The sequence below is a fragment of the Macaca mulatta genome, chromosome 14, assembly GCF_049350105.2.
Source record: "Macaca mulatta isolate MMU2019108-1 chromosome 14, T2T-MMU8v2.0, whole genome shotgun sequence".
Classification (NCBI taxonomy): Eukaryota; Metazoa; Chordata; class Mammalia; order Primates; family Cercopithecidae; genus Macaca; species Macaca mulatta.
Window position 1 is genome coordinate 18,940,719 of NC_133419.1, and position 24,079 is coordinate 18,964,797.

General features: G+C 43.6%; 1 protein-coding gene and 1 long non-coding RNA gene across 51 annotated transcripts in view; one reads left to right on the forward strand and one right to left on the reverse strand.

The window, feature by feature from the left end:
• Positions 1-24,079, reverse strand: part of ATG13 (autophagy related 13) — a 59,503-nt gene that overhangs the window by 10,257 nt on the left and 25,167 nt on the right. For 25 of the 50 annotated variants that reach the window (XR_013403889.1, XR_013403894.1, XR_013403893.1 and 22 more), the window contains 10 exons: positions 21,096-21,177; positions 20,045-20,125; positions 19,474-19,593; positions 15,966-16,012; positions 14,833-14,973; positions 8,192-8,232; positions 7,298-7,394; positions 6,862-6,960; positions 4,987-5,080; positions 427-525 (listed from right to left, as the gene is read on the reverse strand). Coding sequence is in view for 30 of the 50 variants with exons in the window: in XM_077963034.1 (XP_077819160.1) it covers positions 427-525; positions 4,987-5,080; positions 6,862-6,960; positions 7,298-7,394; positions 8,192-8,232; positions 14,833-14,973; positions 15,966-16,012; positions 19,474-19,593; positions 20,045-20,125; positions 21,096-21,164 (888 nt within the window). In the remaining 20 variants the exon portion in view is untranslated. The remainder of the gene's footprint in view (positions 1-426; positions 526-4,986; positions 5,081-6,861; positions 6,961-7,297; positions 7,395-8,191; positions 8,233-14,832; positions 14,974-15,965; positions 16,013-19,473; positions 19,594-20,044; positions 20,126-21,095; positions 21,178-24,079) is intronic. The other 25 variants (XR_013403905.1, XR_013403904.1, XR_013403897.1 and 22 more) reach the window with 1 other exon arrangement.
• Positions 4,140-6,478, forward strand: LOC144334244 (uncharacterized). The gene is made up of 2 exons (XR_013403921.1): positions 4,140-5,328; positions 5,900-6,478. It is a non-coding gene; the product is annotated as an uncharacterized LOC144334244 (long non-coding RNA).

Genomic DNA, 24,079 nt, shown 5'->3' on the forward strand with positions numbered 1-24,079 from the left:
TGGGCAGAACTGGCAGCCGAAATCAGGTTCTCCAAAGTCATTTTATTCTCTCCTTTGTCCTGAGGCCCCTTTGAAACAGAAAGTCATCTTCTCTAATCACACCCTCCATCACCCCTGGGTATGGGAATGTTGCTATTTATATTGAAAAAAGACAGAATACCAGTTGTGAGTTGTTTATTTAAAAATCTGATATAAATAACTCCATGTATTTTTCACATCAATGGTAGGAGGAGGGGCAGATGAAAAAATTCCCTATTTTGGGCTGCTAGGCCGTGGCTGTGTCCTATTAAAATCTATTACCAAGCCTCAAAATAATCCCAAAGAACACTCGGGACATTTAAGTAACTACACCCTGTAATTTATTTACAATTTTAAAATAAAAGTATGCCATCTGATTATATCCCCTTCTTCCCATTATGGACTCACTTGATGGGAAAAGGCCAGTCCTGCCATGGGGACCCTCAGGGTGTCCGTCACCACAGGAGTAGGGGTCTGAAAATGTGCCTTTGTGACAGTAAACACACACTGTGCACAGACACACACAGAGACAGGAGAAACAAAAGAAAAGAAAAGAAAAGGAACTTGAGAAAGAAGTGAAGAAACTCTGGAAGGGGCAGTAGTAAGAGAGGCTGGAATCGACACTGGAGTCAGGAGTGAAGCAGGGCGAGGGCGTGGGGCTGTCTTTCCAAAGGGACAACTTGGAAGGTCCCTACAGTGATGTTTATTTCAGGGCATTCCATGTATGCCTGTCTCCCTGATGAGCAGCTAGAAAACAAAGCTGAGGTGAGCTGGCTACAACTTGGCAAAACAGAGAAACTTGAGTCAACTATTGGTCTGTCTCTACTCAAAAAAGAGAGGAAGTCAGATAGCAGCTTCCAAAAGAAGGGCCTGACTGCGGATGCAAGGTGTCCTGAAGATGAATAAGGATGCGGGGCTTGTAATGTTCAACTGAAAGCTTTTTTCAGGAAACCCAGAAACTGCAGGACAGTTTCAAATAGCTGACATTTGTTGGCTGGAACTTTAAGAAGCTCAGATGCACGCTTTCCTACGTCATTCCAGGGAAGGCAAGTGGGTGTGCAGGGGTGTGTGTATGCAGTTCTTATAGTCCCTGGTGGCGTAGGTGAACCTGATGAAGTAAAAAGCTGGGGCATGTTGAAAACTCTCATGATTTCAAAGCTACTTAGGGGCATAATGATTATGGTCATGGTGATTATTTTGGGTCTTGCTGTTCCTTTTTTTTTGGAGACAGAGTCTCACTCTGTCGCCCAGGCTGGAGTGCAGTGGCGTGATCTTGGCTCATTGCAAGCTCCGCCTCCTGGGTTCATGCCATTCTCCTGCCTCAGCCTCCCGAGTAGCTGGGACTACAGGTGCCTGCCACCATGCCCGGCTAATTTTTTTGGTATTTTTAGTAGAGATGGAGTTTCACCATGTTAGCCAGGGTGGTCTCGATCTCCTGACCTCATGATCTGCCCACCTCAGCCTCCCAAAAGTGCTGGGATTACAGGTGTGAGCCACGGCACCCGGCCTGTTGTTCCATTTATAAACCTGACCAATTAGCTAATTAATGCTTAGAACTGGAGGCAGGACCTTAGGCCACATAGTAGGTTCACTTCTAGACTCAACTCTGTGCCCAAATGGCACAATGATCCTTATACTGTTGGCAAAACCAACAACATATATTTACTGGACTCCAGCAAAAGCTCCAATAGAAACTGCTGAATTAAGTAATTATGCAAGTCACTAAGAAAAATACCACTTCAATATTAACAAGAATGAGGAGAAATGACAGCAAATGATTGTCTCTCTACCGCTGAGAGAAATTAGGTTCAAAATTGAGTATTTTTGTACCAAATTGTACCAGCCTTGATAAGAGGTCCCCAGGGAGTAACGACAGGGCTCACTTATAGAGTGCAGACTGTTGATAAGAATTTGGCGTGATCTAGTTTTATACTGCAATAAGACACAATAAGAGTTACCATAAAAAAGATAGTCTCTAGTCACATAGGCATACAAACTTTGATGCAAACATCAGGTGCAGAAACTACTAAACTTCCCTTTACTTTTAGGTTCAACTTTCCATTGTATCAGGGAAACAGACAAACTGATTTGGTTAAGGCCCAGTCTCACCATCCTTCATATCTCACAAGTTACAACTTTATTATTTATGAATCTATTACTTGTAAAACAGAACTGCTTACTGAAATTTAAATTTAACGTATCTTTTAGAACAGCTTGGGATGAGCTTATAAAAAAAAAAGAAAAATATTCAACATATCTACAACTTAATTACCTAAAAACAGTAACAAAAAAACCCTGCTTCCATTAATGTGCACTAGAAAGAAAGTAGGTCTTTGTCTGCTTTTTTTGTCAATGCTACTCCGTGTCAGTAAGCATACAAGAAGCTCCCCTGACCAGATCAATGCTGACATTCATGCCTACACATGTTCATGAGAGCAGGGGAATGACAATTCTCAAACCCCCAAACTAAACTGTTTTGGCAACTTTAGAACAAGAATCTTTTTCACCCTGAACAAACTAGGACAATAGAAACAATAGTGATCCATGGATTTTACAACATCAATAACAGACATTAACTCTTGCTTTTGAAACAGATTACAATTGAGTTTATTATTTTTTTTGAGACAGGATCTCACTCTGTCACCCAGGCTGGAGTGCAGTGGTACGATCTCAGCTCACTACAGTTTCAACCTCCTAGGCTCAGGCGATCCTCCCAGATCAGCCTTCCAAGTAGGTGCACTACAGGTTTGTACCATCACACCCACTAATTTTTGTATTTTTGGTAGAGACAAGGTTTCACCATGTTGCCCAGGCTGGTCTTGAACCCTCGGGCTCAGGTGATCCTCCCTCCTTGGCCTCCCAAAGTGCTGGGACTACAGGCATGAGCCACTGAGCCCTGCAGAACTATGACTTCTTTTTTTTTTTTTTGCCCGGGCTGGAGTGCAGTGGAGAAATCTTGGCTCACTGCAATCTCTGCCTCCCGGGTTCAAGCAATTATCCCGCCTCAGCCTTCCAAGTAGCTGGGATTACAGGTACCCACCGCTACGCCCAGCTAATTTTTTGTATTTTTAATAAAGACAGGGGTTTCACCATGTTGGCCAGGCTGGTCTTGAACTCCTGACCTTGTGATTTGCCTGCCTTGGCCTCCCAAAGTGCTGGGATTACAGGTGTGAGCCACTGTGCCCAGCAGAACTATGGCTTTGATCCAATATTTCCTCCAACAACCAAGGATGGAAAAAATTTTTTAATTTTTGGAATTACAAAGACAGTACTTGGGAGACTGAGGTGGGAGGATGGTTTGAGCCTGGGAGGCGGAGGCTGCAGTGAACCAAGATTGCACCACTGCACTCTAGCCTTGGCGACGGAGCCAGACCCTGTCTCAAAAAAAAAAAAAAAAAAAAAAAAAACGCAGAAGGGCTGGGTGTGGTGGCTCAAGCCTATAATCCCAACACTTTGGGAGGCCAAGGCAGACAGATCACTTGAGTCCAGAAGTTCAAGACCAGCCTGGGCAACATGGCAAAACCCCATCTCTACAAAAAATTCAAAAAATTAGCTGGGCATGGTGGCATATGCCTACAGTCCCAGATATTCTGGAGGTTTAGGTGGGAGGATCACCTGACCCTGGGAGGTCGAGGGTGCAGTGACCCATGACTGCACCACTGCATTCCAGCCTAAGTAACAGAGTGAGACCCTGTTTCAAAAAAAAAAAAAAAGGGAAAAAGAAAAATTGAAAAAAAACAAAAACAAAAAACCAACAACAGTAAATAAAAACACATGGACAGCTAATGAATTTGTCTGGTCCCCCAAATAAAAAGTTGAAATGGGAGAATCTGGGCTGATTTAAAGGCAAGTAGAACTGCGGTAGGTCTAGAAGAAACCACCTAATATGAAAGTGAAAGAGGAGAGCAACAATTAAGCCAATGCAGGCAGAAGAGGAATCTGGAGGCAAGGAAGCTGGGGATGTGTGACTTGTGGTAGAAGGCAAGAAATGTGCCCCTGCAATTCAGCCAGCTGCAAAAATCACTGTTTAGCCAAAGCTGCCTTGGCACTACACACATTACACAAGACCACAGGGGTGCTTTCTCTGGGGAAGCTGACAACAGTGTTTGGAGCCTGTGGGGTGTTTTTTTTTTTTTTTTTTTTTGAGACAGTCTCACTCTGTCGCCCAGGCTGGAGTGCAGTAGCATGATCTTGGCTTACTGCAACCTCCGCCTCCCTGGGTCAAGCGATTCTCCTGCCTCAGCCTCCTGAGTAGCTGAGATTACAGGCGCACGTCACCATGCCTGGCTAATTTTTGTATTGTTAGCAGAGACGGGGGTTTCATCATGTTACTCAGGCTGATCTCGAACTCCTGACTTCGAGATCCACCCACCTCAGCCTCCCAAAGTGCTGGGATTACAGGCGTGAGCTACCGTACCTGGCCTGGAGCCTGTTTTATGAAACTGGGTTTGCCACTGAAGACTGATTGAAGTGGAAAAGTTAATGGTTAAAAATGTCTGGATAGAGAATACACACAAGCAGAAATCTGTATCACCTATAAAGAAAAGCTGTATTACTGGTTTCTCCCTGGCATTTTATGCTAAATAATTTTTGGCTCTTTGGGGCCTCTTCCATTATTAGAAATGAAATTTACCACTCGATAGAGAAGTAGCTATGAAGTTAACAAGTGTAAGTCAGAGAAAATCTCTGGTGTCAGAATGCATTTGGAATTCTGTGACTGATGTTCTAGGGAATTTTAAGATGTCATCAGGAAGGTAAGGGCTAAATGTAATCCCGAAGATTATGAATAATTACAGACTAGAAATACTATCTTCTGGACAAGAAGGCTCTCCCTTACCCCTCAAAGTAATCCCCTTGAAACAATCACCACCACTACCAAAAGGGATTGTAGCTAAATTTGGACACCATTTCATAAAGCCCATATACACACCAAATAACAACCATCACCCAGAACCTGCTTCCCCCTACCTGGGATGGTGGGGAGGTGGAAAAAGAGGTGGTACACACTTCTTGAGAGTCTTCCACAGATGGGTATATTACTCCAGTGTCCTCACCAGCAGTTCTAAAGTGGAAAGAAAGAAATAATGAATTTTATGGTGGTGGCAGTCTTTCAGAAAGGCTACAAAAGCTGATTAGATAGGGATGGGACCTGTGCTAAGAACTATTTCACACAGTTCGTACTGGCAAGAAAGGCGTGTGGAGTCCTCGATAATTTCAAACATTCCAGAGAGTGGCATTCAGAGGTTTGACAATGTTTTGTTCTTGTTTTTCATTTTTGAGACAAGGTCTTACTCTGTCCCCCAGGCTAGAGTGCTGTGGCGTGGCTCACTGCAGCCTTCCCAGGCTCAAGCAATCCTCCTGCTTCAGCCTCCCGAGTAGCTGGTACTACAGGAACTACCACCACGCTCAGCTAACTTAATTTTTTGTAGAGACAGGGGTCTCCCTCTGTTGCCCAGGCTGGTCTAGAACTCCTAAGCTCAAGCAATCCTCCTGCCTCAGCTTCCCGAAGTGCTAGGATTATAGGTGTGAGCCACTGCGTGCAGCCTGTTTTGTGTTTTAAACGCAAACATCTTACCTGACCTATTATTTGAGAGAGCATTTTTTTTTTTTTTTTTAAATTGGTAGACTCACTCACACCTGTGAGTGAGCACTTTGGGAGGCCGAGGCAGGCGGATCATCTGAGGTCGGGAGCTTGAGACGAGCCTGACCAACATGGAGAAACCCCATCTCTACTAAAAATGCAAAAATTAGCCAGGTGTGGTGGCGCATGCCTGTAATCCCAGCTACTCGGGAGGCTGAGGCAGGAGAAACATTTGAACCCGGGAGGCAAAGGTTGCAGTGAGCCAAGATCACACCACGGCACTCTAGCCTGGGCAACAAGAGTCAAAATTCATCTCAAAAACAAAACAGTAACAATAAAAATTGGTAGAGACGGTGTTTCGCCACGTTGCCCAGGCTGATCTCGAATTCCTGGGCTTGAGCAATCCACACATCTCAGTTTCCCAAAGTGCCGGGACTGTAGGCGTTAGACACCATGCCTGGTCTGAGAGAGCATTTTCTTAAGCCAGACCAGTAGTGGAGCTCACATTGGGTTTTCAAAGAATTATCAGTAGTAGAGACTGCATGAAACAAGTATCTAAACCCTAAAGACAAGCTTATTCAATTTCACAAGTCTATCACATAAAGGTACTATCCTTCCTGATATACATCTATTCTAACCCCTGTTTTCTGAGTTCTAGACCTGGAGGCATTTTATTCTGATATAAAACTAATGTGCCAGATGGTAACCTGAAAACCAATTAATCCGCCAAGGATATTCCAGAAATCATTGCCACTCTTCTAAGGCTCCAAGTAACTTGTAACTGAGAAAAGTCTTTTTTTTTTTTTTTTTTTTTTTGAGATGGAGTCTTACTCTGTAGCCCACACTGGAGTACAGTGGCACAATCTCGGCTCACTGCAACCTCTGCCCCCCAGGTTCAAGCAATTCTCCTGCCTCAGCCTCCTGAGTAGCTGGGATTATAGGCACACGCTGGCATGCCCAGCTAATTTTTGTATTTTTAGTAGAGATGGGGTTTCACCAAGAAAAGTCTTATCACTAACATCAAGATCCAAAATATCCCAAGAATTTTCTGAGACAGTCTGTATACACTAAGTCTTGGTGTATCTAAGAGGGAGCAGAAAGAAGGGAAACTAGCCCATTTGATTTCTCTCCATGTGGGGTCTCCATCAGTGCTCCCCTGCCCATTGGAGAGTGAGTGCTGAGAAAGGTGTTCTATGCACCTGTGCAGGATGGATGCTTCTGCCCAGCTGCAGTTTGGGAGAGCACCTTTTCACATTCCTCACCTGTAATTGCAGGGGTGCATAGGAGAGGAGCTGGGATAGGGACGGTCCACAAAGTGATCAATAATAATCCCCATGATAGGTGGGGTCCTCTCAAATTGCCTGTAATACAATAAGCAGATTCCAGTATTTGTTAGAATGCTTTTCCAGCCCCCACAAAGTCCTCAGAGGGCCCCTCACCTTGTATCTGTTGGCAGGCACTACCACAGCTTTAACTATCACAATCCCTAAATATAAACCACCAATCCTACGTTCTGGACAAACTGGCTCTGGGACACTCAAATTCTCCAATCTGGCAACTGTGCTCTCTCTTTCTTGATTTTATTCTTCTGAAGGCACTGCTTTCAGCAAAGCTGCATTGTAGGTTTAGTCTTAAAGTTTAGGAGGAAAAAAAACTATCTTTGGAAGAGTTCTTTTGGATTGCAGGGCTCTTCCTCACCTGGTAGACATGAATGCCAAGTTAATTCTGTAAGCACAAGAAAGAGTGATGGTGCCCACAGGGGTGCCCACTGTCCCAACACGAACTGTCTGGAAGCCTAGGAGAAAAGATACATTATTAGCTTTTTTTGCAGAGAATACTGACACTGCCCCTAGACGTTTTTCCCTGAATTATTTGGCCTACTGTGTAATCTCTGGCATTATCCACTTAGCACGTTAAGTGTAGCAGCCTTAATTTCGCGATGTGTGTGTGTGTGTATATATATAGGTTCCTTCCCTCTCAATGTATTCTATATCGAGCCAATATTGGCAGGGGAAATAGCACTCTATTTATAGATAAAGCTACCTTCAAAGAGATAAAATAACTGTTAGTCTTAAGGCCTGAGAAAGTTCTACTAACCAGTCCTGCAAAGGATACATCACATGCTAAAAAAGACAGTGAAGGAGCACTAGAATGTCACACAAACACCTCAATTTAAGAAGCAACTGCCTTCCACCCAAGCTGCCACTCCACAGCTAAGTCAAGAGCCAGGCCTCTGCAAGTGACACTTTCGACAAAGCTCTCCTGATTTTCTTGGTTTCATTTCCAATTTTTCAAAATTCTTGGTGTTCACCAGAAACATTTAACATCCTCATTGTAAAAAATCAGGAAAATATACAGTTTTATAAAGAGTAAGAAAGAAAACTGAGTTCCTGGAACCTTGGGAAAAATTATTTGGTTACCTCTGGCAGATCGGGGTAACCTGGACCACCTACCTGCATTCTCATCTTTTCTTTACTTGTATTATGCATATTAAGATGACAATCTACATATTATAACAAGCAGAAACAAAGCTCATCTCTGAAATTAGGCGAGCTCTGAACACTAAGAATGTTTTTCAACCTTGATACATACCTTCTCCTAAGCCATTCAGCTGAACTTCCCCAAAATATATCCTGTATGCAAGAAAAAATAAGAAATGTTACGTGATTCTTTACTCCTAGGGGCCCCTATAGCCAAAACACCTAGAAACAAAATAACGAAACACCTAGAAACAAAATAAACAAAACAAAGCCTTCCTTACTCATCTGCTCAAATACCTCTCCTGATGAATAATTCCTATTACTTCAATTAAACTACAGGTATGGAGATGCATACAGAGTGGGTTGGTTAAAAAATAAGGAAAATAAGGTCAGGCACAGTGGCTCATGCTTGTGATCCCAGCACTTTGGGAGGATCACTTGAGGCCAGGAGTTCAAGACCAGTCTGGGCAACATAGCAAGACCCTGCATCTACAAAAAATGATTTTGCTGGGTGTGGTGGTGCATGCCTGTAGTCCCAGATACCCGGGAGGCTGAGGTGGGAGGATCACTTCAGCCCAGGAAGTCGACACTGCAGTGAGCCAAGATTGCACCACTGCATTCCAGCCTGGGCAAAAGGAGTGAGACCTTGTCTCAAAAAAAGAAATGAGGAAAATAATAATTAAGTGGAAATTGCTATTTAAGTTTCTTCTCTCTGCTACTAAAACATACTTTAAAATTACAGCTACTGAGAAAGAAAGAATATATAAAAAAAAGTGGCCAACAGGTCAAGGATTGCTACTAGAAGGCTTTTTTTTTGAGACGGAGTCTTGCTCTGTCACCTAGGCTGGAGTGCAGTGGCATGATCTCAGCTCACTGCAACCTCCAGCCTCCTGGGTTCAAGCGATTCTCCTGCCTCAGCCTCCCAAGTAGCTGGGATTACAGACGTATGCCACCACGCCCGGCTACTGTTCTTTGTTTTTTTTGTTTTGTTTTGTTTATGAGACGGAGACTTGCTCCGTCATCCAGGCTGGAATGCAGTGGCGCGATCTCAGCTCACTGCAAGCTCCGCCTCCCAGGTTCATGCCATTCTCCTGCCTCAGTCTCCCGAGTAGCTGGGACTACAGGCACCTGTTGCCACGCCTGGCTAATTTTTTGTATTTTAAGTAGAGACGGGGTTTTACAGTGTTAGCCACGATGGTCTCGATCTCCTGACCTCGTGATCTGCCCGTCTTGGCCTCCCAAAATGCTGGGATTACAGGTGTGAGCCACCACGCCTGGCCCTGTTTTTTTTTTTTTTTTTTTTTTTTTTTTTTTTGAGACAGTGTCTTGCTCTGTCTCCCAGGCTGGAGTGCAATGGCACCATCTTGGCTCACTGCAACCTCCACCTCCCGGGTTCAAGCGATTCTTGTGCCTCAGCCTCCATAGTATAGCAAGTAGCAACTATAGGTGTACGCTACCATGCCTGGCTAATTTTTGTATTTTTGGTAGAGACAGAGTTTTGCCATGTTGCCCAGGCTGGTCTTAACTCCTGAGCTCAATGATACACCCGCCTTAGCCTCCTAAAGTGCTGGGATTACAGGTGCGAGCCACCACACCTGGCCTGTTTTTTGTTTTTTTAAAATAATTTTTTGGTAGAGACAGGGTCTAACTATGTTGCCCAGGCTGGTCGCAAACTCCTGGCCTCAACTATTATTTTTTTGAGACAGGGTTTCAGCCTGTTGCCCATGCTGGAGTACAGTGGTATGATCACTGCTCACTGCAGCCTTGACCTCCTGGGCTCAAGAGGTCCTCTCGCCTCAGCCTCCTAAGCAGCTGAGACTACAGGCACGTGCCACCTCACCCAGCTATTTTTTTTAATTTCTAGTATAGACAGGGTCTCGGTGTGTTGCCCAGGCTGGTATCGAACCCCTGAGCTCAAGCGATCCTCCCACCTCAGCCTCCCAAAGTGCTGGGATTACAGGCGTGAGCCACTGCCCCTGGTCCTGGCCTCAAATTATTCTCCCACTTCAGTCTCCCAAAGTGCTGGTATCACAGGCATGAGCCACCATACTTGACCAGAATGTACCAGAGTTTGGTAAGTGGTCTTTAGTTGTGGGATGCTCTCTTTTACATATATATATATCATTTTTAAAACAGTAGTGATGAGGTCTTACTATGTGGCCCAGGCTGGTCTTAAACTCCTGGGCTCAAGCAATCCTCCCACCTCAGCCTCCCAAAGTGCTGGGATTACAGATGTGAGCCCACTGTGCCTGGCCATGAAGAAATCTCTAAGTAGATGGCTTAACAAAGCAGAAAATGTTTTCCACCATGGAATAATTAACTAGATAAGACTATTCTGAAAAAAAAAAACAACAACAACAACAAAAACAGGCCAGGCAAGGTGGCTCAAGCCTGTAATCCCAACACTTTGGGAGGCCGAGGCGGGCGGATCACGAGGTCAGGAGATCGAGACCATCCTGGCTAACACGGTGAAACCCCGTCTGTACTAAAAAATACAAAAAAAAAAACTAGCCGGGCGAGGTGGCAGGCGCCTGTAGTCCCAGCTACTCGGGAGGCTGAGGCAGGAGAATGGCATAAACCCGGGAGGCGGAGCTTGCAGTGAGCTGAGATCCGGCCACTGCACTCCAGCCTGGGCAACAGAGCGAGACTCCGTTTCAAAACAAACAGACAAACAAACAAACAAACAAAACCCATAAACATAGTGGAATCTTCCTATGATTCTCCCTGGACAGGCCAGTCTATATTGGCAAAAAGTTTGAATTCTAAATACCTAAAATCTATTTTATATTTTTCAAGTAATACTGTTAAAAATTAAAATATATACATGGGTTTACTCAATAAATACTAAGCTCCAACAACGTATGAAGAAGCTTCATGGTTAGAAGTTAGGAATGAAATAAGGATAAATCTGAATCCTAGGTCTTACAGACTAGAGTCTTGTATGAAAGAAAAGAAATGTAGCCGGACGTGGTGGCTCACGCCTGTAATCCCAGCACTCTGGGAGGCTGAGGTGAGCAGATCACTTGAGGTCAGGAGTTCAAGACCAGCCTGGCCAGCATGGTGAAACGCCATCTCTACTGAAAATACAAAAATTAGCCACGCGTGGTGCTACATGCCTACAATCCCAGCTACTTGGAAGGCTGAGGCATGAGAATCACTTGAACCCAGGAGGTAGAAGTTGCAGTGAGCCAAGATCGTGCCACTGCACTCCAGCCTAGGTGACAGAGCAAGACTCCACCTTAAAAAAAAAAAGAAGCCGGGCGCGGTGGCTCAAGCCTGTAATCCCAGCACTTTGGGAGGCCGAGACGGGCGGATCACAAGGTCAGGAGATCGAGACCATCCTGGCTAACATGGTGAAACCCCGTCTCTACTAAAAATACAAAAAACTAGCCGGGCGAGGTGGCGGGCGCCTGTAGTCCCAGCTACTCCGGAGGCTGAGGCAGGAGAATGGCGTGAACCCGGGAGGCGGAGCTTGCAGTGAGCTGAGACCCGGCCACTGCACTCCAGCCTGGGCGACAGAGCGAGACTCCGTCTCAAAAAAAAAAAAAAAAAAAAAAAAAAAAAAAAAAAAAAAAGAAAAAGAAAAAGAAAAGAAATGAAATGTATATAAATATCTGAAATACAAAGCACAAAAGTAAGACAGACAAAAGATACTAAAAAGCAGGGATCAGCAAACCTTTCTGTAAAGGACCAAATAGTAAATATTTTAAGACTGTGGGCCGTATAGGCTATAACAACTACTCAGCTTTCTGTTGTATTGCAAAAAGTAGCCATAGACAATATGTAAACAAAGGGGATGGTGTGTCTTAAAAAAACTTTATAAAAACAAGCAGATGGTCGGCTAACCATAGTTTAGTGACTCCTGCCATAAAGTAATATAGGAACAATGTTAATAAAGTGTTGGTAAAAGAGATCTTGCTACATAAATACCCTTTTACGAAAAGTTGAGACTTAGGCATTCACTATTCATGTAAATGCTGATACAGTGCTTAAAATTTGCTAAAACTTTTCTTGGTTATGTGTATTTTTTTGAGACAGGGTCTTGCTCTGTCACCCAGACTAGAGTGCAGTGGTATGATCATGGCTCACTGACGCCTTGACCTTCTGGACCCAAGCAATCCTCCCTCAGCCTCCTGAGTAGCTGGGACTACAGGTGCGAACCACCACACCTGGCTAATTTTTTAAATTTTTAGTAGAGACAAGGAATCACTATGTTGCCCAGACTGGTCTCTAACTCCTGACCTCAGGTGATCCTCCTGCCTTGGCCTTCCAAAGTACTGGGAATACAGGCGTGAGCCACTACATCTGGTCAAGACTATTCTTTAATGGTATCAGGCTGTTAACCTTCTAACAACAGTATAAAAAGCAAGGGGAAACGCCAAGTCTACCTCCTCTGAGATCACCCACCTCTCTAGATCTAAGCTACACTTATTTATATCCAAAAGCACTCCTAAATGATCAACATCTTGTGAGAAGTACTAGTTTGGGTTTTTTTGAGATACAGTATTGCTCTGTCACCCAGGCTGGAGTGCAGTGGTGTGATCTTGGTTCCCTGCAACCTCTGCCTCCTGGGTTCAAGCGATTCTTGTGCCTCAGCTCCCCAAGTAACTGGGATTACAGGAGCGTGCCACCCTGCCCAGCTAATTTTTTGTATTTTTGGTAGAGACAGTGTTTCACTATGTTGGCCAGAACTTGTCTCGAACTCTTATCCTCAAGTGAACACCCACCTCAGCCTCTCAAAGTGCTGGGATTACAGGCGTGCGCCCAGTCCCTGTGAGCAATAATGATTACTCCAGAGATACATGATAAAGGAACACTTTAAACACTGGTAAGAAAAGGACTAGCAGTCCTAGGTAACTAAGCCGATGATTTTAGTAGGGTATCTTTCTAGTAAATCTGAATAAAAGTCTAGCAATTTTCAAATATAACAACTTGAAACCAGAAGAAGACTAGAGAGAAGACAACAAAAATTTATTAAAGGCCTAGAAAAGTAGACATGGTTAGGCTTGCTAGGATATTGCTAAGAAAGTTAAAGGAAATGGCAAGTATTCTCTGGTACTGAATTGTTTCAACAGAACTAGTTAAGTCTCTCCTCCTTTGGTCCCTCTGTCTTTTTTTTTTTTTTTTTTTTTTTGAGACAGAGTCTCGATCTGTCGCCCAGGCTGGAGTGCAGTGGAGCGATCTCCACTCACTGCAAGCTCCGCCTCCCGGGTTCACGCCATTCTCCTGCCTCAGCCTCCCGAGTAGGTGGGACTACAGGCGCCCACCACCACGCCCTGCTAATTTTTGTATTTTTAGTAGAGACGGGGTTTCACCATGTTAGTCAGGATGGTCTCGATCTCCTGACCTCGTGATCCACCCATCTCGGCCTCCCAAAGTGCTGTGATTACAGGCGTGAGCCACCGCGCCCGGCCGGTCCCTCTGTCTTGCTATACTATTTGTCTAAAAATCAGCACTATACATGTAAGGCAAAGGCTAAAACCAACAGCTCATCACTAAGTACAAAAGAAAGGCATCTTTGGTAGATTTGGGACCCCAGCATTCCAAGCTCTTCTCTCACCCTTTGCTACATACCCTCTACTCCACCACTCTGCTTCATCTGATAATCTGAGCAGAGCTCTTACCCTGCCCTCCACTTCTGTGCCTTGCTAGCTACTGAACTCTCCATCTGGAATAATTATTCTCCCTTACTTCTACCAGCTCAAATTCTCTTTCCCTAATGGGCCAGCTTGAATGCCACTTCCTCCATAAGACCTGCACTGTTTACCAACCAGAACAAATTTTATCTTTCTATATTCTCTCAGTACCCTTTTTTCCTGATTCTGGTTTGGAGTTTGCAAATCCTGCTTTTTAAAAATAATTATACATGTATCAAACTGTTTCCCTCACTACATTAGAACCACCTCTAGTGCTGGGCCTCTGTACAGTTCTTCAGTGCTCCTAGCACAATGCTTGCACTAAAAAGGCACTCAATAAATATGCTGAAGTGAAATGCTCCAAAGAAAATACTCTGTTGACCAGTTCTTTAAATCCACAGACAACTAATTAACAACTTAAACTGAGTTAGCAGTTTGTTAGACAAAGTTTTAATTTAACTCTGGAATACAGAAAACTGTGGCATCTTCCCAGTATAGACTGTTTTTTTAAAGTCTTGACTTCCAGGCTGGGCGCTGTGGCTGACGCCTGTAATCCCAGCACTTTGGGAGGCTGAGGAAGGCGGATCACAAAGTAAGGAGTTCGAGACCAGCCTGGCCAATATGGTGAAACCCCCGTCTCTACTAAAAATACCAAAATTAGCTGGACATGGTGGCGGGTGCCTGTAGTCCCAGCTACTCAGGAGGCTGAGGCAGGAGAATCGCTTGAATCTGGGAGGCAGAGGCTGCAGCGAGCCAAGATTGTGCCATTGCACTCTAGCCTGGGTGATGGAGCGAGACTCCGTCTCAAAAATAAATAAATAAATTAATTAAAGTCTTGACTTCCTTCCCTAGCTCTAAGATGTTTATCACTAGGACCTCAACATCCATTCCACAGGAATCATGATTGTGCATATAGAAAAGGATGATAAACCTGGTGGTTTTGGAAAGGTAAGGTTCATAAGGAAGGCTGGATACCGATCACATGAAAGCGACAGCATCAATAATCCAACAAACCAACCAACTGTCCAAAACATCATCACAGAATATCTAAATGCTAGACAATGTGCAAAGTGAGGAGACTGATGAGTGAATCAAGATGACCATCTATGCTGTTTACCTGTATAATATGACATATTCATGCCCTTGTTTTCTGGAGAGCCTATAGGCTGGTGTCACCCTAGTTATAGCAAGAAGAGACTTCAGCAGCAATGACAGTCTGTTGTACACCGTGTAGGAAACTTTGATTTCTTTATCACACCTGCCAGGCACAAAGACACGGTCAGCATTCTCCTATTAAGCGCTGGAACTACACAAGACCAAATTTATTATTAAGACATGCTCTGAACTAACCAGAGAACTCTAATTACACCTTTATCAACAGATGATTGAGGTTAAGTCAATGTTTTACTTTCTCACGTACTAGACACAGAGAAATGAGCACCAAAAGGCACCCAATATATTTTTTTCTAGCTTCAAAGAACTTAATTTTTTTAGAAATAAAGCAGCACATCTGAAAACATATAAATAAATAAATACTGCAATTATATACACTGAAGGTGCAAACACGTACTATCCTATGAGCTGTCTATCTTGATAATCTAACAGAAGTCTGGGAAAAGTCAGCTTGGCTCTAAAATTTTGGGCCATAACCTGGCAATTGCATTTATTCAATAAAGAAAATGAATGTCCCCACATATACTTATCACTAAGATTTTTCTTTTGATGTGTTGATATTTCCTCAATTTTCCTATATACTCTTGTTGAAAACTGAAGCTTCAGACAGGAGGTAAGCTAATCTGCCTTGAAAGAAGAAAACGGGGGAAAGAAATAACATGCATTTCCAATCCATGACCCATACAGTCTGTAAAAAGGAGCAGGGAGGGGAAATCTTATTGGATGGCTGCCACACAGAAAACAGACAAAACAGAGTAGTCATATTACAAGAGCTCGCAAGGGATTTAATCAGAGAACTAGCTGTACTCTGGGAAAACAACAAAGCCTTTTCAGCTTTCTCTGCTGCTCCTTTCCCTGTAGTATCTGAGTCTCTCTGGAATGATGTTCCCGCTGAAGGTCATCTCTGTGTCTAGGCTGCAAGCCAAGCATGAAGCAAATTGTAGCACAGACCTATTGGCTTTGTTAAGTGGTCAGAATGCCCTCCCTGACTCTGAAAACAAAGCCCTGCTTTTCACATGATGTCATCTAATTTATCCTCAGCAACCACAACCAAGGACCCTAAGATGCAGCACTTACTTTTCGTTCATTTCAAGACACCATATTTCCAGCTCCATGGAATCTCCCTGTAGAAAGGACAAATTTAAAATATTTGTTTTAAAAATTTTTAATTTCAAAGCATTACAGTCACTATAAAAATATTAAAAGGTATAGATAAGCAAAAAGAAAAAAAGGGATATCAACTTATAATCGAACCAGCCTCTTCTCTAAATAAAAGGGCAATCACAGTCTATATACTACTTTGAGGACTTGCTTTTTCTTAATAAATACTTCATGGAATTTTCCCTATAATTAAAAATTCTAAATCATTTAAAATGGTTCCGCAGTATCCCACTATAGGACTATCATTTTATCCAACCAGTCCTCCAATTCTTGGACATAAAGGTTGTTTCTTTTTTTTATTTATTTATTTTTTTAATTTTTTTTTTGAGACAGAGTCTCGCTGTGTCCCAGGCTGGAGTGCAGTGGCCGGATCTCAGCTCACTGCAAGCTCCGCCTCCCGGGTTTACGCCATTCTCCTGCCTCAGCCTCCCGAGTAGCTGGGACTACAGGCGCCCGCCACCTTGCCCGGCTAGTTTTTTTTTTTTTTGTATTTTTTAGTAGAGACAGGGTTTCACCGTGTTAGCCAGGATGGTCTCGATCTCCTGACCTCGTGATTCGCCCGTCTCGGCCTCCCAAAGTGCTGGGATTACAGGCTTGAGCCACCGCGCCCGGCCTGTTTCTTTTTTTTAAGACAGAGTCTCACTCTGTCGTCCAGGCTGGAGTACAGTGGCATAATCTGGGCTCACTGCAAGCTCCGTCTCCCAGGTTCATGCCATTCTCCCGCCTCAGCCTCCCAAGTAGCTGGGACTACAGGCACCCGCCACCACAGCTGGCTAATTTTTTGTATTTTTAGTAGAGACGGGGTTTCACGTGTTAGCCAGGATGGTCTCGATCTCCTGACCTCATGATGCACCTGCCTCGAACTCCCAAAGTGCTGGGATGACAGGCATGAGCCATAGCACCCAGCCAAGGTTGTTTCTTTAGTCTTGGTTTTTGTATCTTCATCTGAGTTTAAACATAAAGGTTGTTTCTAATTTTCATTACTGCAAACATTAGTGATAAACAACATTGAGACTAAAACTTTTCCAACAAACTCAATTAATTTCTTTGGGAAAATTTTCAGAATTACAACTGCTGAGCCGGGCATGGTGGTTCACGCTCATAATCCCAGCACTTTGGGAGGCCGAGGGTGGCAGACCATGAGGTCAGGAGATCAAGGCCATCCTGGCCAACACGGTGAAACCCCATCTCTACTAAAATACAAAAAATTAGCCAGGCGTGGTGGCACGTGCCTGTAATCCCAGGGAGGGGAAGGTTGTAGTGAGCCAAGATCGCACCACTACACTCCAGCCTGGGCAACAGAGCAGAAAAAAAAAAAGTGCTATGGGGGGTGGAGTTAAGTAATTTAGCTAAAGTCACTTGGCTGGGATTGAACTTGGCTCTGTGTAGCTCCAAATTCTATTTACCTTTAATTATACCATACAGCCTTACAATCTATTAGTGAAAATACATTGAAACAGTATCTCCATCAATCCTAATGTGAAATAAGGCAAGCAAACACATTTTTAAAACTCATAATACTGGCTGGGCAAAGTGGCTCACTCCTATAATCCCGGCACTTTGGGAGTGTGAGGCAGGGGGATCAGCTGAGGCCAGGAGTTTGAAGCTGCAGTGAGCTATAAGCAGAACTGCACTCCAGCCTGGGCAGTACAGGGAGACCCTGTCTCTACAAAATTTTTTATTATTTTTTAAACATTAGCGGTGTGTGGTGGTGCATGCCTGTACTCCCAGCTACTCGGAAAGGCTGAGGTGGGAGGATCCCTTGAACCTAGGAATTTGAGGCTGCAGTGAGCCATGACTGCACCACTGAACTCCAGCCTGGGAGATAGAGTGAGACCCAGTCTCAAAACAACAGCAGGCTGGGCATGGTGGCTCAGGCCTGTAATCTTAGCACTTTGGGAGGCCCAGGAAGGTGGATCACCTGAAGTCAGGAGTTCGAGACCAGCCTGGCCAACACAGTAAAACCCCGTCTCTACAAAAAATACAAAAAATAGCCGGGCATGGTGGCACACACCTGTTAACCCCAGCTACTCGGGAAGCTGAGGCACGAGAATTGCTTGAACACGGGAGGTGTAGGTTGCAGTGAGCTGAGATCATGCCACTGCACTCCAAGCTGGGAAACAGAGCAAGACTCTGTCTCAAAAAAAAAAAAAAAAAAAAAAAACAACCCCAAAAGCAACTACTACCACCACCACCCAGCAAGTCACACTGTAGAAACAAATATAAACAAAGCACCATAGGAATTCTAAGTAAAGACTGCAGTTATATCTCCCACTAAAAGGGGGAAAGTTTCTAGAGCACGTGAGTCTTGAAGGATGAGCAGAAGTATGTCATGCGAACAAGAGGGTAAAGAGCCTACATCAAGTGGTTGGAATAATAAGTTCAAAAACCATGACCCCTGTAATCCCAGCACTCTGAGAGACTGAGGCAGGCAGATCGCTTGAGCTCAGGAGTTTGAGACCAGCCTGGGCAACATGGTGAACCCCCATCTCCACAAAAAATACAAAAACTAGCTGGGCATGGTGGTGCATGCCTATAGTCTCAGCTACTCAGGAGGCTGAGGTGGGAGGATTGTTTGAGCCTAGGAGGTCGAGGCTGCAATGAGCCATGATTGTGTCACTTACTCCAGCCTGGGTAACTGAGCAAGACCCTGTCTCAAAAAACAAAACAGGCCAGGCGCAGTGGCTCACACCTGTAATCCCAGCACTTTAGGAGGCAGAAAGTGGGCGGGTCACCTGAGATCAGGAGTTCAAGACCAGTCTGGTCAAAACGGCGAAACCCTGTCTCTAGTAAAAGTACAAAAATTAGCCAGGCATGGTGGCAGGCGCCTGTAATCCAAGTCACTTGGGAGGCTGAAGCAGGAGAATTGCTTGAATCCAGGAAGTGAAGGCTGCAGTGAGTCAAGATTGTGCCACTGCACTCCAGCCTGGGCAACAAGAGTGAAACTCTGTCTCAAAAAATAAAATAAAAACAAAAAACAGGGCGGGCGCGGTGGCTCACTCTTGTAATCCCAGCACTTTGGGAGGCCAAGGCAGGCGAATCACAAGGTCAGGAATTCGAGACCAGCCTGACCAACACGGTGAAACCTCATCTCTACTAAAAATACAAAAATTAGCCAGGCATGGTGGCGTGTACCTGTCATCCCAGCTACTCAGGAGGCTGAGGCAGGAGAATCACTTGAACCCGGGAGGCAGAGGATGCAGTGAGCCGAGATCGCTCCACTGCACTCCAGCCCGGGCAATAGACCGAGACTCAGTCTCAAAAACAAACAATCAAGCAAACAAACAAAAAAAACCCATGACCCCCTCAGAGAATGATAAGCACATCAGAGAGGAAAGGGCAGGAATAAGACTGAGAAATGAATTCGACTCAGAGGAGGAGCCTTGAGTTCTAAATGAAGACACCAACCTGGCCATAGCCTTACCTCAGAAGTCTTAAGTGAAATCTCCACACACATAGACCTCCCGACCGCAGGCAGCTGCCCTGCCAGTGCCTTCTTTGCTTCATGTGTAACCTCTGGGATGTCTTTGATTGCTAAGTTGAACTGGAAAACAAAAGGGACTCTTGCATGAAACACTCACAGGAACATTATGAAAACAGAAATTAGTATATGTTGGGTAATGCAAGTATTGCTGTGGCTGATTAAGGAAGACAATTCATTCACTTCTCCCTTCCCCATAAGGGATAATACTGCATCAAAGCCACAAATCTCAAGTTGAAAAAGGTAATTATCATTACAAAAATTGGCCAAGATATAATTTTTGTCTTCCAAGGACTAAGCTTTTCATCTATCATAGCAGAAAGTTAAGAACCAAATAAATTCAGGATTAACATACAATAAGAATATCCTTTTCAAGTAAATGGATCAAATAGAATTAGATATTTTAATGTTATTTATAATAATATAAATGTTATTAATTATTGCACTTGAGAACTTTACATTCATTCCTTGTGACAAACACTACAGTATATCTTAGTAAATAACAGAATTTTACCCAATCTGAACCCGTTGGAGATGATGATGAACGAGTGCAAATCTTTTCACCAAGACGAGCCTGGACAATCACTTGGACAGTCTGGAAAAAAAAAAAAGAAATCCCAAAATGATGAAAAGTCTTAACAAACTAATCTGGCTCCTGATCAGGGTTAAAATCCTCCCAATACAGGGTTTAAACGATGCCAATTAACCATAAGTATACTTTGGGAAACAGTATAGTTTTAATTTTTGAGAACAGATAGAAAAAACATTACATACAAAAAACAACTTTATAAACATTTCTGAAGGTATAGTGTCAACCAATGAAAGGAATTACAGGTTGAGGCTTGGAAACTGTAATATTCTCATACGGCAGAAGGAAAGCTGAGCATAGTGGTTTGATGTTCATAAAGAAACGAGTCCAACTGTGGTTTTAAATATTCACTGCCACAAACTTACAACCCCATGGTAGATTTAAAACAAAAATTCCACAATTATTCATACCATTTGGCCCATATGGCAAAAGTCTTCCACATAATTTCACAACTAAAATCAACTACATGGATTGTTCTAGCATGGCAATGGTTGAGAGGAGTGACATAGGTGGAAATGATTTTAAGATTTAGGAAAATATGGGATTCAAAATTCAATTTTAATTCCCCATTTACCAGGAAGGGAAGAATATATAAAATTTGAACATTTCAGGATTAGTTGGAACTTAAGGAAAGATGTCCGAAATGCTGCCCATTCCAGCTGACGGTCTTTGTTCCCACCCAAAGGGAACATACTGTGCCAATAACCTGGCATAACAATTTGACATTTCTGCAGTCTTACAAAAAAAAAAAATTTTTTTTTGAACAAGTAGCTGTAGAAAATTGGAAGCTACATTTTAGCTACACCCCCAATACCGCCCCCATACCTCACAGTTTGGTTGACAACAGACAGAAGTATCCCTTAAAATGGGCAAGCTGCAAGCTGTTATGCTACTTTCCAAAGAGAGTTGTTCCCAAAAGGCAGAAGCACGGAAGTTATTTCTAACACTTCTGGGCTCATGAGAATGGACATATTACCTTGAGGGCAAAAAATTTAATAAACTTGTCCAGATCCTTTCTGTCCTGGGAATTGAGATCAGTTTCCATTGCCTATAGGAATCTAAAAAAAAAAAAAAAAAGTGAAAAAAACATGACTAATATCTTTAAAAAGGCATTGATACATCAAAGCATACAGAGATGGTATTGTCTACTAGCCTAGGAATAATCATGTGGGAGTGGGAGGAAAAAAAATTTCCTTTAACTAAAGATACCAATGTGAAAAACACTAAGATACTATCTCTTGAGGAAAATAGATTTCACAAAGAGTTACATCTAGGAACCTAAAAAATGAATGAGAACATTTTACCTGATTCTGAAACTTTGAGCTTTAAATATAATTATCCATTCAAAATTATTTCATCATCCAGCAGATTTAGGACTACATTTTAATGAGACATAAACTTTGCTGAACACACATGAGTTAATTTATCTTCCTTCAAAGGCCACTAAATCAATTTAACTTTGGGGAGTTATGGGCTTTTGAGAATCTATTGACAAAAGCTCTTTCTCCAGAAAAATATATACATACAGGAATGTTTGCATATAATTTCATGGGGATTCATGGATTTCATGAAACACACCATAAATGCCCTCCCTGGCTGGCCGCTATGGGTCATGCCTGTAATCTCAACACATTGGGAGGCCAAGGCAGGAGAACTGCTTGAGCCATGGAATTTGGACCAGCTTGGGCAAGACCAACATGGTGAGACCCCATCTCATATTTAAACAAAACAAAAAGGCCTCCCAGGTTGAAATGATTTGAGATGATTTGATAGAAAGGATGCATTTAGAGAGAGACAAGCATGAACAAAGAGGCATAAACAACAGAGAGCAAATTAGGTTTAGAAATAATAAGTATTCCAGTTTTCCAAAGGATTGAGTATAGATGGAAAATGTTAATGGACATCCTGGGCCAGCAGATAAAATGGATTCCCGCAGCTGAGGGGTGCCATGTTTAAAACAGAACAAGACGGCCATAGCTGGCGGACCAAGTAGTTATGTACGCTTTGTTCTCAAAAACATGTATAAAAGTAGTACAGGACCTCCCTTTTTACAATCAAGCTGAACGTGTTGGAGCTGTTGATCCCAAGCTAAATTGGGCAAGAAACCCCAACCCCCAACCCCTGAACTCCCTCAATCAGCCGTTTGAAACAAATGTCTGAGAGACTTCTGGTTTTGGGCTTGGAAACTAACCCTTTCTGGCTCAGGGCTCAGCTGTATCAACCAATCAGAACTCGGCTATGCTGACCAACCAGAACTAAGCAAGTTTCAATCCTTCCTTTGCATAAACGGACCTGACTCTGAACCTAGGCACTATAAAACCTGCACCCTCCCTTTGTTCTGCCAGTTTGCAAACTGTTCACTGGGATAAAGTCTCTTTCCCCAAATTCCTTTGCAGAGAACTTTTGTTCACAGGAAGTAATACAGTGTTGGGGCCAGACCATGAGCATCTTGAATATAATCAGCATCTAGAAGCCAGATCTGCACCTAGTGTAGGAGACAGGGGAGCTCACCCAAGGCTTTTGACAAGAGGAAGTGACACAATCAGAGTGGTAACAACATCCTGAATGTTGCTTTAGAAAGACAGCTTTGGCCGGGCGTGGTGGCTCACGCCTGTAATCCCAGCACTTTGGGAGGCCGAGGCGGGTGGATCACGAGGTCAGGAGATCGAGACCATCCTGACTAACACGGTGAAACCCCGACTCTACTAAAAATACAAAAAATTAACAGGGCGTGGTGGTGGGCACCTGTAGTCCCAGCTACTCAGGAGGCTGAGGCAGGAGAATGGCGTGAACCCGGGAGGCGGAACTTGCAGTGAGCCAAGATTGCGCCACTGCACTCCAGCCTGGGCAACAGAGCCAGACTCTGTCTCAAAAAAAAAAAAAAAAAAAAAAAAAAATTAGAAAGACAGCTTTACGGGCATAATGCAGAACACTTTTGAGTATGAAAAGCGGGGAAATCAGTTAAGTCCTTGGCAATTTTAATTAAGGATTGTGATCAAGGCCAAAACTCTAGCACAGGCATGATTGGGCGATATTTTGGAGAAGCTGAAGGCCAGGCGTGGTGGCTCACGCCTGTAATCCCAGCACTTTGGGAGGCCGAGGTGGGTGGATCACTTGAGGTTGGGAGTTTGAGATCAGCCTGGCCAACACGGTGAAACCCCGTCTCTACTAAAAATGCAAAAATTAGCTGGGCGTGGTGGCACACGCCTGTAATACCAGCTACTCGGGAGGCTAAGGCAAGAGAATTGCTTGAATCCAGGAGGCAGAGGTTGCAGTGGGCCCAGACTGCGCCACTGCATTCCAGCCTGGGTGGCAGAGTGACACTTCATCTCAAAAAAAAAAAAAAAAAAAAACCCCAAAAAATAAAAAACCAAGGAAGAGTTGATAAGATTTAATGACCAACTTAAGAAACAGGATAAAGGAGTGGCAGTTTTAAACGTGGATAACTGAGAGGCTAGAGTTTCATTTAACAAAAACAGGGAAGCCAGATTGGGAAAAGATTTTAAGGAAAAGAATAAACAAAAGGAGAACTGAAAGAGGAAATAATGGGTACACGTTAAATTTTTTTTTGGCTGGGGACGGTGGCGTACACCTGTAATCCCAACAGTTTGGGAGGTTGAGGCAGGTGGATCACTTTAGACCAGGAGTTGGAGACCAGCCTGGACAACATGGCACAACCTGTCTCTACTTAAAATACAAAAAAATTTAGCCAGGCATAGTGGCGCATGCCTGTAGTCCCATCTACTCAGGAGGGTGATGTGGGAGAAAGGCTTGAGCCCTGGAGGTCAAGGCTGCAGTGAGCCATGGCTGCTCCACTGCACTCCAGCCTGGGCAACAGGAGTAAAACTCTGTCTCAAAAAAAAAAAAAAAAAAAAAGAAAAAAAATTCAGGTATAACTTAGATGCACTGAAATGCACAAATCTTGGGTGTACAGGTCAATAAATATTTTTATATGTATAC